Source organism: Theobroma umbraticum, unplaced genomic scaffold, assembly GCF_002168275.2.
Source record: "Theobroma umbraticum cultivar Fairchild unplaced genomic scaffold, ASM216827v3 scaffold_81.0, whole genome shotgun sequence".
Classification (NCBI taxonomy): Eukaryota; Viridiplantae; Streptophyta; class Magnoliopsida; order Malvales; family Malvaceae; genus Theobroma; species Theobroma umbraticum.
The window spans coordinates 1060490-1073531 of NW_018397268.1; the positions used below are offsets into that span (position 1 = coordinate 1060490).

Here is a 13042-nt window from a genome sequence, read left to right on the forward strand (position 1 = left end):
TTATATGAGTACATATGTCCAGTAGTGGTTCAAGCTCACCTAGCTCAATATTTTACAGCAGAAACATCAGACATATCAGCTGATCAAGCCTTGTAGCCACAGAACTCAGTCTGGATATTTTTTCAGCTGAACATAAAGTTCCACTGAAAGCCGGAGGTGGTCAGTATTGGTTGGTTCAAATCCTAAAAGAATGTCATGTAAGAAAAGGGAAGTGAATTTGATAAGTTGGTATATAGCTTTCATTTTATTATTAGTTTAGAGACCTTTGGTTCAATGGTTCCTACTTCAATGTTTTGAGCATTTTGTTTGACCTAATAGATCAGACCCCTAAACCTGTAAAGTTCCCAAGATTGCATGTGGGAGGTGTGTGTCTGACAAAAAAACACAAAAAGCAATTAAGGAACTGTTCCGTTCTCCTAGGAACATGGTCAATATCAGCATCTAGAACTAATGTTTTCCTATAGCAGGCTAATTAAATTCTGTATTATAAAATGGTCTTATCAAGATGAGTACGATACAGTTCATGGAAGTTAATTTTGCCCCCCAAAAGAGTTCTTGAAGAAGGTAACTAAGAGGCTGCAATTGACAAATTTGAGAGACTTGCAACACATGAACAAGTTACTCAAACTTTCTTGGATGCAGCCACAATGGCACCCTGGATCCTGTTAACGCAAGATTTGTAGAGAAATCCTAGATAATCTATGATGTTGTCCTCCAATGCACCTTCTAAGGGGTCTATCTCAAATGACCAGTTAACCAACGTCGAGTCATCTCCATAATCTATGAGTTTTAAGGAATTTACTGATCCATCTAAGCCCACGTTGCTTGCTTCCATTTTGTATACGTAACTGTGCGATGTTGGGTCCATTGCAACCAGCCTCTCTTTGATCCATGACCTTTCTCCATCTTGTTGGGGGAACATGAAGCCGGATACTAGCCGTACATAGCCAGGAATGCCTTCATCTCCTTCTACGTCAGTGCATCTCTCAACCATTGGCATCCATTCTGATAGTCTTTTTGTTTGAGAAACAATGGTCCAGACTTGGTCAAGGGGTGAATCAACTATTCCACTGACTGATCCTTGCCATTTCCTCTGTCCTGTTTCAACAGCCTGCAAGAAGATTCAAACTTGAAAAAAGGCAATACATTCAATATCTTCCAATTGCCAGTTGGAATATAAACTCTATAACAATTGTGGTTGGTGTAGACCTACAAATTTTGGCACGTAGCATGAAACTAAAATCATCAGTAAACATCAGGAGACTAGTATTTCATATAAATCAAAAGGGGAAAAACTTTTTTTTATTTTTTTGAATATTAAAGTCATTTTCATTAAAGATGGGTGAAATCCCCTATATACACAAAAAGGAGGGTTCACCCATGAGGAGGCAGTAAACAGAACCATAGCCTCTCTCCCTGCAAGGATAATTGAATCTAAAACGCAGAATGCATACCATAGTTACTGGTGTTCGGTAGATTTATTAAAAGCTGAAGGTGCCCTTATGATTTACTCTCGGTATCGACATAAATGTAGTAATGTAACAGTTTGCAACTCTAATGCTCATCTGCAGCTGACTCCAGCAAACTGAAAGTTCTCAAGCCAATGCCCACAGTTAATTGCGAAGGAATCTTAGAAAAAAGTGTTAAGCTTTGGCATGATCCTTTGAATATGCCAATAAGAGCATGCATAGGGGGTTGAATCCAAGGCTTAACTTCTTAGGAATTTACTATATTTTAATCATAATTACAGGTGTTCTTTGTTCTTTACTTCCTTTCTATAGTTAAACAACCTTGGTTTCTAGGAAGATCCAACAGACCATGATGAATTCTTAAGAAGTTGAATACCCGTGGAATGAAGAAAGAGACCTTGTCAGTCACTATCTTCATTTTTGGACTGTATTGTCCAGAATGGATTAATCTGATAATTATTGTATTAAGCAGAGATTATTCCATGACATCCAAGGATAAAGTATATATGATTAATTGATTATTTAGAAGTGATTTAGATGTTTCTTATGTTTTACAACTCTTCTAATTAAGGGAAGTCGGAAATCTAACTCCTTCCTATTATAGGAAGATGTTGCTTCATATAGCATCAAAAGGTGTTCTTCTTCCAACATAAAAATGATTGAAATTTGGAAAGAAAATAATTGGAATTGCTTTTCAGATATTCAACCTGTTGGACAATTGAACCCAAAAGTCTTAAGTTAGGTGAATATAACTTGGAAACAAGTTCATAGAAGAACGAGGTGCATTGGCCCTGGGATAACTTTATGGGCACTTCTGCTTCAAGTCCCATTACAGATAAAGAAGCAAATTCTTTTCAGGGAAAAATATGCTGAATGGAGAGCTCAGCCTTTTATAATTCTATTTTGACAACTTCTTCTATATGGAATAGCTTAAGGTTTGATAGACAAAGGAAAACAAAGGCTGAAAGATAAAACAAAGTAAAAACATTGTTGCTTAAGCAGCAGCTCCAACAGGGACCCCAGCTTTGAGCCTTGAGGATCCGTATAGAGTTTCTTCGAAGCGGATAATCTCATTCTTTGAACCATATGCAACTTGAGTTCTATCATCAAGATTATTGATCACTTTGTCTAGTACTGACCGATGACCATCACTACTGTAACCTCCAGCTTTCTCAATCAAGAACCCCAAGGGAGCTACCTCAAATAACAGCCTCAGCTTGGCCTTGGCGGATGGTGATGCCACATTTGTGAAGATACCCTTTTCTTTTACAATGATCTGTAGATAAACAAAGGCAGAAAAATCATTTAAATTTGACAGCAATATGGACTAATAGGAAAACCAAAATATGGGAAGAAGCTCAGCATGCCTGGTTGACATCTGGCACCATTCCACCAGTGTATCTCAATGTGTATTTCTCGCTCACATAGTAGTTGATCAACTGTTTTTCAAAATGTAAAAATGTCAATTTGCTGCTGTTGATAAAATTTTTAAGGAAACAATATTCCCTCATTAAAAGAATTAGGAAAAATTTTAAATATAGTTGAACCTTGTCATATTCAGGGTTGTCAGATGTGGCTCTCAAATTTCCAGGGGAGAACATTTTTCCTTCACCAATCTCTGTGGTGTCTTTGACATGTTGCCATTTTCCTGATAAATCCACCAGGGAAACATCATTTTGGAGTGAGAAAGAGGAATTTAGGTACTCAATACTTATTCCTAAATCCTTGGCTACAGCAAGTACTAATTCAAAAAGTTAGGTAATGCTTCTGAACGGAAGCTTATGACAACCAAATGAGAGAGTCGTTTTCTGATTGCAAAATTGATACTAATATTGTTGCAAGTACCTTCATCTAGAAGAAGGAACTCATGGGTGCCAGGGCTGTCCTTAAGTGCAAGAATATATGTAGTCCGAGGACCGAAAATTCCCATGGCTGCAGCAACTTGATCTCTTCCTGTTACACCGGTTAACCTATCTCCAGGCCACACCCCAAAGATGGTGCCTACTGTGAAATTTGTGTCCACAATACTGGAGCCATCAAGTGGATCAAAAGCGACACTGAATCCACCTGTTCATGTAGTGATAAAATATGGAATAGCCAATCAGTTGTACTTAATCACTAATTCCAATGGATGGGACTTTTTTAAGAGGTTGGAAAGACATTCAGACCTTCATCAGGGCCTCCCATGTCTTGAAGCTCAGGAACTTCTTCCGAGCAAGCGTACTTGCAGAAGTGTGAGTAAGTCAATGCCTGCAAATTGAATCAAAACCCAAAGACATTACTGTCAAACTTCACAGACAAATTGCTAGAACTTGGACATGAATGGTTGTATAAATTCTATTGCATTCAGAGTAAGTTATACTCTTCATTAAAATTGCTAGATAGTCTTTTTTCCCACATCTCTGTTGGAAAGCCAGTTCTTATCCAATAATCTGACTTAGACAGACATAAACCCCTAGAAATATGAACATGAATCCTGTTAGAAATCTTTTGAAATGGATTAATAGAGCGTTTTATTTGCCTAAAATAACTACTAATTGTCAATAGAAGCTTCCGTTTTTGTGATTCTAACCTCGAATAGAAGCTTGTTGGCAAGCAAATCGACAGCAAGCTGCTCGTCTCCAAAGGAATTCACGCAAGCTGTACCTCCACAAGAAGCTGTCCTGACCTTGAAAGCAATTGTCCTTAATGCTTCTCCCATGCACATCATCAATCTAATGAGTCCCTTGTCTGGGGTTGCCTTTGTAAGGAACTCTTCCTACAACCATAAAACCATTGAAATTTACTTAATCTCCACCTCGTAAACTGATTTCAATAAGCAAAAAGCAAACACTAGCAAAGGTTTGCTGTCTAATATAACTAACCAGACTGTCACCAATCTCACATCTTGTCACAAGGGAAGAGCTCTTTGTCTTTGAAACCTTCGGTGATGATCTTGGCACAACCCGCAGTGATTCCCCGAACAGTGAGCTCGATTTAAGGCTCTGTCATACATTTCAGTACAATCTTTCATTGAAAAACTCTTAGGCGAAATGATTCACAAAGACTATCAAAAGATTTTTTCTAGTTTTGGCCCTTGACTAGGAAGCTTGATGAGCTCGGATACCTATATCAGGTCAATCTCTTTTGCACTAAAAGCTAAACTCGTGCATGAAATCTTAAGAAAGATCAAATTATTCATTTGAATATTCATAGTATTTAGAAAAGGAAAGCTTAGCTTGTACATGAAACCATGCAAGCAAGCATGCATGCGTGATATCTGAAAGAATACAATCATACCCTGCAGCTGAAGGAAGGAGATATCGATGGTGGGGAGACTAGTGCAGTGGAATGCTTAGAGGAAACACTAGGAAGAACAATCCCCCGGGCATAGCACCTGACACCCGTCTCCATAGTTGAAGAAAAAGTGTTTATTATAACAGAATTAGAACTTCAAAGGAAGAGAGAATATAATTCTGCAACAAGCCCTTGCTTTTAGCAAGGCAATGCTTGAGTAGGATCAAGTAGTTAACCATGTCGTGACACGTGGCAGATGGTGAATAGATAGGCTTTACAATCAAGTGGGGAAAGGCAGAGTAGCAGTACTGAGCTGCAATTATCATCTCTAATTTAATGTGTGGCTATGGTCCTAACATATGAAGAAAGAGATGTGACAGATAGAGGGGAGAGAGAGAGAGGGAGGCTGCTGCATGGCTTGTTCCTTGCTTTAACTGCCTCTTGTTTCTGCACATGTAACTAGGTAAGGTGGAACCACATATTACATCACCCTTTCTTCATTCATTGTATAATGTGCCATTCAATTTTTCAGATAACAAATTGGTGATTAATCATAGAACAGAAAAAATATGAATTAATTAAGAATTAAGTAAAATTTTAAGTTAAAGATTAAAGATTAAATCAACTAAATAATTTAAAATTTTAAGCTTTAATCACATAAATAATCCGAGAGAACGAAATAATTAGTGTTTGCCATAAACATTTAAATAAGTTGACATTATAGATAATATCAATATTGATCGCATAATATCATATATTTAATTTTAATTTTTGATATTCAAGTATAAGATTATAGGTTAATATCCGGATATTAGATAATAACATTCGATTTAATCTTAATTTATGAAATTCAATTAGCACATTACGTGAAAAATAAGTTTGATTATGGGTGATATTAGACCTTAATTTAATGGTTAATTTGGATTAAGATTTTTGGCTTCCAATTTTTCAACATCCAAGAACACCAAAATTTGGGCTTTTTCTACTACTTGGGCTGGATATTAAATTGGGTTTGATGCAAATTTAAACCCTGAAAAAGGAGCCCAAATTGATTGGGTTTTTGAAGATTAGGGTTTATACGTAAAAACCCTAAAGAAAATTACCGCCAAGCACGCTACATTTCCACCCTGTCGTCGACCTCATTTCTCAGAGTTCAAAGCTCTGCTCTTCTTTTTGTTTTTCCTATGGAGGCCAGGGTTTCTTCAGGGGTTTTAACCAAGAATCAAGCCCCCTTTTTAAGCCCTTTACAACCAAGAAAAGGTCAATCTTTGAGAAACCTCTCTGCTTTGTACAATACTAAACAAGCCCATCAATTCTCAAATGCTTCATTTCAGCTTTCTACGATATCTTCATGCAGAAGCTATGGTTTCAGACAGGTTTTAGCCGTTTATCCTTGCTTTAGCTTTTCCAAAATTGATTCTTTTTGCCGTAATTTTGTTTATTTTTTTAATGATGGAACTCTGGGTATAGGTAAATTTGATGCCTAAGGTGGTAAATTTGAGTTTTAACAATTACTCAATGTTTCCTTTTGGTTTTAATATTGTCATCTATGATTATCAAGTGAACATCAAGAGACTTTTCGTTTCTCCGAATCCTCTTTTCTTGTGGATGCAAGATTTCATTTTCTAAAGAACAAAAATTGTTGTTTTCTAGGCGATTAATATGTCTGGAGATCATTCTTGTGAGTTCGAGTTATCGACTTTAACAGCATTGTCACCTTTGGATGGTCGTTATTGGGGTAAAGTGAAGGACTTGGCTCCTTATATGAGTGAATATGGACTCATTTACTTCAGGGTTCTTGTTGAGGTAATCTTCTAATCAGCATTCTCTTAATATATTCATTTTGTAAAGTAATTTCGTTTCAAATTGTTGGTTCTATATGTCTACTTGCCCCTAAGGGCTTCCAGTCTTCTGTTTTTCCGCATTGTTTGAAAAGAATTGTTTTTGACAACTTGATCAGTTTTGGAGCAAATCTAATTCATATACATCCTAGAAACTGAATTGATTACAGAGTCGTGGTTTAGCATAGTTGCATCTCGACTTGATTGAATCTTAACTGCGGTAAATCTTAAGCTGAGCAGCATCATTTCATGGGAAGTGTGGATTAGTTTGGTGTCATGAATCAAAGGATAACACATGTCCTGTAATACTGGACTGGATGTTGCTAACCTTAGAAATGAGTCGTTGAAATGCTAATGATATGTGTACGTATAAAAGCTGATTTCCAAAACCAGTCAACGTAAAATCTATGTATATTTTCATATAAGTCAATGAACTTCATGTTCTTTCTTCTTCTGTGATTTCTTGAAGGATCCTTATTAAATATAAATACTCTCTGTCAGATTAAATGGTTGCTGAAGCTTTCACAAATTCCTGAAGTCACTGAGGTCCCAAGCTTCAGTGCAGAAGCTCAGTCCTATTTGCAAGGATTGATTGATCGATTTAGCATGGATGATGCCTTGGAAGTTAAACAAATTGAGAGAGTAACTAACCATGATGTAAAAGCAGTGGAATACTTCTTGAAACAGAAATGCCAATCACATTCAGAGATTGCTAAGGTTGGGATTCACCTCATTAGTTCTCTATCCTTTCTGTTTGATGTAAATTCATGCTAGTAGATCTAATTCATTGGGAATTTTAGGATGAAATCACATTTTCTCTCTGGATTCAGGTGCTTGAATTTTTCCATTTTGCTTGCACATCTGAGGACATAAACAACCTAGCCCATGCATTGATGTTGAAAGAAGCAATGACCAAAGTCATGTTTCCAACCGTGGATAAGTTGATTGAGGCAATATGTGACATGGCTAAGGCTAATGCAAGCATTCCTATGCTTTCTCGCACACATGGCCAGGTAGAATAGTAATTTCATGCTTGATATTAGTCATCTGACTGCTATTGTGTCATTAGCCACTCAGGGAATAATATTTTGGAGGGTCAACATGATCAGTATATTATCCCAAGATTACTTCAATTTCTTTATGGTTTCCTTTATTGCCATATGATTTATTGCTATTACTTAGTCTAGAAGTAGCAGTTATTACTTGATCACTTAAATCTTTTGGTTTCTTTCAGCCGGCTTCACCTACAACTTTAGGAAAGGAGATGGCCATTTTTGCTGTCAGGCTAAGCAGAGAAAGGCAAGAAATTTCTCAAGTTGAGATGATGGGCAAGTTTGCTGGTGCAGTTGGAAATTACAACGCTCATCTTGTTGCATATCCTAATATTAATTGGCCTCAAATTGCGGAAGAGTTTGTGAATTCTCTTGGATTGAAGTTTAACCCCTATGTTACTCAGGTATTTCCTGCCTCCTTCCTCTTATACAGTAGAAGTAGAACTAACAGTTGAAGGAATGACTTTTAGTGAAGCCTTGTACGGATATGGTCAGTAATCAGTTCATGTGCTTCACCTGGAATAGAATTGGTGATTATGCAATCTTGTCAAAGTTTTGGTATATTCTTCTGATTGAATATATCTGGTTTATTTTTTTGTTTGCAGATTGAGACACACGATTATATGGCAAAACTTTATTATGCAATTATTCGGTTTAACAATATATTGATTGACTTTGACAGAGATATATGGGGCTACATCTCTGTAGGATACTTTAAGCAGGTTAGTATTGGGATACAAGGAAGTCAACTTAAATTTATTATTATCATTATGGTGCCAAGAAACCTAAAACCTTTTCATGTTCAAAATTTGGAGCAGATAACTAAGGCTGGTGAAATTGGTTCATCAACAATGCCTCATAAAGTAAATCCTATTGATTTTGAGAACAGTGAAGGTAATCTTGGTAAGGCTAATGAAGATCTATCTTACCTGAGTATGAAGTTGCCTATTTCACGTTGGCAGGTAAGAACATATCCAGTTTCTAGTTTATATTTTATATTCTTCACCCTAGGTTGTTGGCCCAACTACCTAAAGTGTTAGTGCTACAATTTTATCATGTAGCACAGAAACCGGCAGTTGGTACTTGTGATTTGCTCAGTGGAGTTCATGCATCCATTTATAGCTGCAGTAGTTGGCCAGATAATAATAAACTAAATCTATGTACCAAATTTTTGGGATCCTAAGTTCATAACTGGGTAATTATAAACTAAGCCATAGAATGCGGTTTTAGATAGCTGCTGAATTTCATGTATGTACAGTTCATAGCTTATTTATAGGAGTCTATTCTAACAAATAATACATATATTGTTATGTGTTGTATTTGCAGCGAGATTTGACGGATTCAACTGTCTTGAGGAACATGGGGGGAGGACTAGGTCATTCTCTTCTTGCTTACAAAAGTGCATTACAAGGAATAGCAAAGCTCCAGGTATGCAACATAATAAAGAAGTTCCAATGTCCTTGGAGTGCATGGTGATTATTTTAGTGCTATGTTTATGTAGTGAGGGGCTTTAGTATAGGTGCAATATGTTGGTTGTTTATCTGTGATAATTTGGACTCTGTGATACATCAATGACTAGTGGTAAGGCACAATAGTATGTCTTCTTCAACTCATAATGGTTTGCAGCTTGATATCATGTATGAAGCAACAGCTCTTGCTGAATCTTCTCCAAGTTGTAGAATTGGGTGCTTTATTCTGAATGCCTGTTGTGCTGCATACCATCCCTTTTAAACTACCTTTTTATTCCAGGTTAATGAAGCTCGGTTGAGTGAAGACTTGAACCAGGCATGGGAGGTACTTGCAGAGCCAATACAGACAGTAAGTATCTTCTGGTCTTCTTGTGTCATTTTGTATCTTGATTCATCTTTTTTTTTAAGCACAAAGAAGTAGCAGGTTAGATTTTCCTGTTGATATGTTAGTTGCTTGCACGGGATGCTAGTGCTCAAATTCACAAACTCCTTTTTCATTCTTACAAAATCCACTTCATTTTTGTTTTGCTTTTTAACTTATGTGCAGGTCATGCGGAGATATGGTGTTCCAGAGCCTTATGAGAAGCTGAAGGAGCTAACCAGGGGAAGGGCAGTTACCAAAGAAAGTATAAGGGAATTCATTGAAGGCTTGGAATTACCCAAAGAAGCTAAGACCCAGCTTTTGAAGTTGACACCACATTCCTATGTTGGAGCAGCTGTTGAATTAGCCAGGACAGTAGATTCAACTGTGAACGTCATAAACGGAACCAAAGTCTTAGAAACATGTAGTTGAAAGACATAGCTGGGAAACAAATTGTTGAACCAGCAATTTATTGTTCATTGCACCACATGAGATGGGTGGTTTCATGATAAAATGATGAAGTGTAATACTTTTGAAAGAAAAAATCAGACAGGGTTCAAGTGAACTACTCATGTTGTTCCCTACTGGTCAAATGTTTGTACTAATTGAAGTGATTCTTATATCATGAACGTTGGTGGAATGAACTCTGAGCTGAAATTTTGCAATCGAAAATAACTGTTATCCATTTTTCCCCCATTGCTCTCTAATGAAAACCTGGTAGATTCTTGATCAAGTTCAGTATCTTACATTGCAGGAAAACTATGTTTACCAGCAAGTGGTAAAACTTTTTTACTATGAAGTTTACCACTGACCACCGCCATCTTAATTCTAGAAAATGGACTAGGATCAGATAAATTTTGGGTATGAAAACATTACTGACATGAGACGGCGTCTACGCCGGGTGTTCCAATAGCAATTCAGTTACACATCACCCACCAGACCAGACAGCAACATTTGACAACCTTTAAAACATTAAAAATATCTACTTTCCTTTTGTCCAGCACTGTTGGTGGAGCCATATGCAAAGCGCCCATTTGCTTAGCGTTAATGAGATTGTGGTTCCCAAGAATTATCTTATTATATACATAAATAAATGGTCAGAGTTTTTGATGAAAAGGACTAAATTAATTTCTTATTTCTCAAAATAGCCCTGGAATAATCTCTTTGCTGTCAATTATACCGCTTGGTTTTAGCAAAAAAGACTGGGCAAAATGTCATCACCTGTTAAACTCATCATCTTCATTGGTAAAAAGCCATCGGCAATCATTAATGCAGTACAAAGAAGGAAGCTTCCCTACGAGAAAGACACAGCTGTTATTAACATGTCTTGATCAGGTTTTTGAACTTCTAGTTTATTCAATGCTTCGATTCCTCAACCTTTGCTCTCTTCCACAGTTTCCGATTTCTTCAAATGCCTCTCTCAGGTTCTCTCTCTCTTGCTTAAGATAATGGAAAAACATCAATTTTTTGCATTAAATAATTGCATCAGAGTTTGATTTGGTTGGATTCTGCTTTGTTTTATGTCTTATGGTGTTTAAGTCATGAAGTTGCTTTATTCTTTTTACCAAACTGCTCTCTTTAAGCAGTGAGTTTGTCTGCAAGATTTGGACTATTGTGATTATATCTGATAAGCTGAAGATTCGTGGACCCTTTTGATACTTACAACACATATTAAATAAAAAATGGAATGTTTGTTTGTTTTGTCATGTCTAACTTGATTCCTCGGTCTTTTGGCTGTGGCTTAAAGAGAGAAGGTGATCTTGGTTGGTTGTCAATTATCAACATAGTTTTCTGTCAGTGATTACTTTTCTGATTTCTTATGTATGAAAGATGAGCAACTTTGAGGGATTTTTCTTTTCTTTTGTTTCTACACTTTTCTTTTGTGGGTAAATGCTTGGGCAGTGAAGTTGAGATGAGCTACTGGTAGCTCATCCCATGGTAGATGAAGCTGCTTGTAAGTTTTTTTGCTTTATTTGGGATTTCTGTGTTGATTATTCTACCTGTGATTGCCACCATCTAGCTGATGGTGGAGGATTTAATATCAGGTGGTTGTTATTTGTTGTTGCAGGTGACCCTTCTATGATTTGGAAGGGATCTGGATCTGGAGATATTTGCCTGCTATCCGGCTAGATTGAATCATAATGTCAGCTTATGGCCATCAAATGGAGCGGGAGTTCTCCGCTCAGAGTCTCTTAAGTAGGGGAGATACTGGTATGTAGTCCCTTATTTGATTTTACTATCGTTTTTGGATTTGAACAGTTTGTTTGATTCACAAATTAGAAAGAACACCCTTTCCTGAGAGGCATCCATCAGTGGATGTTGCTTTATATGATTGCAGTATGATTGCTACTGCTGATCTTTTTGAATGTCTGACATAAATCATATTAATCTTTGTCGTTCTCCTTAGGAACAGAGATGGGAAGCCGCCATCTGGTTGAATCGGGATTCTACATGACATCTTTTGCTGGAACAATCTTCATTGCTGGTCTTGCAACTGTTGGGGTTCTATTAGTAACTTTGCTGGTCACATTTGCGGTGATGCTGCAGTCCTGTGAAAGTAGGTGCAAGGGGGTTGTGGAGATTGAGAAATCAAGTGATAGTTACCATTATTGCAACATTTTTTCTCTGCATGGGGAGCTCAACGGCTTGGAAGCAAATGAGGTTCCTCCAGTCTGCAGGAGTTTTGCCATTCAATATATCAAAGGAGGACAATACGCACGAGATTTCAATTTCACAATGTTGATGATTGAAAGTTTTCTCAACACGGTTTCACCATCACATGATCGTCTGGATGTGGTGTTGATGGACATAGATGACATCCTTGCTTCAGATCCTCAGTACACCAATCAATTAATGCACCAGTAAATCCCCTCAATCGTCACGTTTGAATGTCTTTCTTCCAATTTTGCTGCTTGTACTTACCAGGATAAAATCGTGTTGTGGCTCAGGTTCAACCAAATTGGCTGTTGCGAATCTAGTGATGCAGCCTGTCTGAAGCACCTGCATACTCGGGAATTATATAGGAAACTTCAGTCCAGAGAATGGCCGTTGGTTCTGCTATCAAGGAAGCCTGAGAGACAGCGAAATGTTACCATTGAACACCTTACTTCTTTAGGATATGCTGGTTGGTCTTCTTTGATTATGAGGTATTGTTGGTATCAGCATTGATTTGTATTTCTGGAGTGCCTATGTCCAATGCAGCTGGTTAAAACCTCCAGGAAACTCTTGCAGGTTGGATAGCGAAATGGAAATGGATAGCCGAGAATACTTTTCCATACGAAGAGCGGCAATGGAAAAAGAAGGTACTCGGATACTTGGTGTGATTAGCACCCAAATGGATGCTTTAACAGGATCATCTATGGGAAGACGTGTTTTTAAGCTTCCAAACCCTCTATTTTACAATTTTGAAAACCAAGTTGTAAACAGGAGACATTCACATTAGATCTTGTGTCCCATTCTGTTGTTTCTTTGCATGGTGTTTTTCCAAATTTCTACTGCATCCTGGAACCTGCGGTTACGCTGAATTTTTCTTTTCAACAGAATCTGATATCAGCAATGTTATTCAAAACCAATT

The 13042-nt window shown here is 37.3% G+C and overlaps 4 protein-coding genes across 6 annotated transcripts; 2 read left to right on the forward strand and 2 right to left on the reverse strand.

Annotated features, from left to right (window-relative positions):
• Nucleotides 1–622: 622 nt before the first annotated feature.
• LOC110424982 (lachrymatory-factor synthase-like) lies at nucleotides 623–1534 on the reverse strand. Its single transcript, XM_089785098.1, has 2 exons — nucleotides 1455–1534; nucleotides 623–1111 (listed from the first exon to the last, which is right to left on the reverse strand). The coding sequence occupies exons 1-2, from the start codon at nucleotides 1455–1457 to the stop codon at nucleotides 623–625; spliced, it is 492 nt and encodes a 163-aa protein (XP_089641224.1). The 5' UTR covers nucleotides 1458–1534.
• Nucleotides 1535–2237: 703 nt separating this feature from the next.
• Nucleotides 2238–4928, reverse strand: SBPASE (sedoheptulose-bisphosphatase). Its single transcript, XM_021439714.2, has 8 exons — nucleotides 4749–4928; nucleotides 4334–4453; nucleotides 4042–4227; nucleotides 3638–3719; nucleotides 3315–3536; nucleotides 3017–3117; nucleotides 2837–2908; nucleotides 2238–2745 (listed from the first exon to the last, which is right to left on the reverse strand). The coding sequence occupies exons 1-8, from the start codon at nucleotides 4860–4862 to the stop codon at nucleotides 2464–2466; spliced, it is 1179 nt and encodes a 392-aa protein (XP_021295389.1). The 5' UTR covers nucleotides 4863–4928; the 3' UTR covers nucleotides 2238–2463.
• Nucleotides 4929–5855: 927 nt separating this feature from the next.
• LOC110425181 (uncharacterized) lies at nucleotides 5856–10093 on the forward strand. The gene is made up of 10 exons (XM_021440010.2): nucleotides 5856–6121; nucleotides 6399–6551; nucleotides 7088–7303; nucleotides 7417–7599; nucleotides 7821–8042; nucleotides 8244–8360; nucleotides 8457–8600; nucleotides 8965–9066; nucleotides 9388–9456; nucleotides 9655–10093. Exons 1-10 carry the CDS (start codon nucleotides 5930–5932, stop codon nucleotides 9898–9900), a joined length of 1644 nt encoding a protein of 547 aa, XP_021295685.1. The 5' UTR covers nucleotides 5856–5929; the 3' UTR covers nucleotides 9901–10093.
• Nucleotides 10094–10586: 493 nt separating this feature from the next.
• Nucleotides 10587–12992, forward strand: LOC110424951 (HAD superfamily, subfamily IIIB acid phosphatase). 3 transcript variants are annotated; one of them, XM_021439677.2, is made up of 6 exons: nucleotides 10590–10892; nucleotides 11371–11422; nucleotides 11537–11679; nucleotides 11876–12329; nucleotides 12417–12614; nucleotides 12700–12992. In XM_021439677.2, the coding sequence occupies exons 3-6, from the start codon at nucleotides 11610–11612 to the stop codon at nucleotides 12908–12910; spliced, it is 933 nt and encodes a 310-aa protein (XP_021295352.1). In that variant the 5' UTR covers nucleotides 10590–10892; nucleotides 11371–11422; nucleotides 11537–11609; the 3' UTR covers nucleotides 12911–12992. The 3 variants fall into 3 exon arrangements, with proteins under 3 accessions (XP_021295353.1, XP_021295352.1, XP_021295351.1); XM_021439678.2 differs by lacking the exon at nucleotides 11371–11422 and having other exon boundaries at nucleotides 10587–10892; nucleotides 11882–12329; XM_021439676.2 differs by lacking the exon at nucleotides 11371–11422 and having other exon boundaries at nucleotides 10592–10892.
• Nucleotides 12993–13042: the final 50 nt, after the last annotated feature.

What these genes read in the sequence shown, in the direction of transcription:
- SBPASE (XM_021439714.2), bottom strand. Translation starts at nt 4,862, where the DNA reads ATGGAGACGGGTGTCAGGTGCTATGCCCGGGGGATTGTTCTTCCTAGT. An exon ending in GTTCCTTCTTCTAGATGAAG is followed by an intron (nt 3,118 to 3,314) that starts GTACTTGCAACA and finishes TGGATTTATCAG; the next exon opens with GAAAATGGCAACATGTCAAA. An exon ending in TGGTGCCAGATGTCAACCAG is followed by an intron (nt 2,746 to 2,836) that starts GCATGCTGAGCT and finishes GTTTATCTACAG; the next exon opens with ATCATTGTAAAAGAAAAGGG.
- LOC110424951 (XM_021439677.2), top strand. Translation starts at nt 11,610, where the DNA reads ATGTCAGCTTATGGCCATCAAATGGAGCGGGAGTTCTCCGCTCAGAGT. An exon ending in CTTAAGTAGGGGAGATACTG is followed by an intron (nt 11,680 to 11,875) that starts GTATGTAGTCCC and finishes CGTTCTCCTTAG; the next exon opens with GAACAGAGATGGGAAGCCGC. An exon ending in ACCAATCAATTAATGCACCA is followed by an intron (nt 12,330 to 12,416) that starts GTAAATCCCCTC and finishes GTTGTGGCTCAG; the next exon opens with GTTCAACCAAATTGGCTGTT.
- LOC110425181 (XM_021440010.2), top strand. Translation starts at nt 5,930, where the DNA reads ATGGAGGCCAGGGTTTCTTCAGGGGTTTTAACCAAGAATCAAGCCCCC. An exon ending in TTAACCCCTATGTTACTCAG is followed by an intron (nt 8,043 to 8,243) that starts GTATTTCCTGCC and finishes TTTTGTTTGCAG; the next exon opens with ATTGAGACACACGATTATAT. An exon ending in AAGGAATAGCAAAGCTCCAG is followed by an intron (nt 9,067 to 9,387) that starts GTATGCAACATA and finishes TTTTTATTCCAG; the next exon opens with GTTAATGAAGCTCGGTTGAG.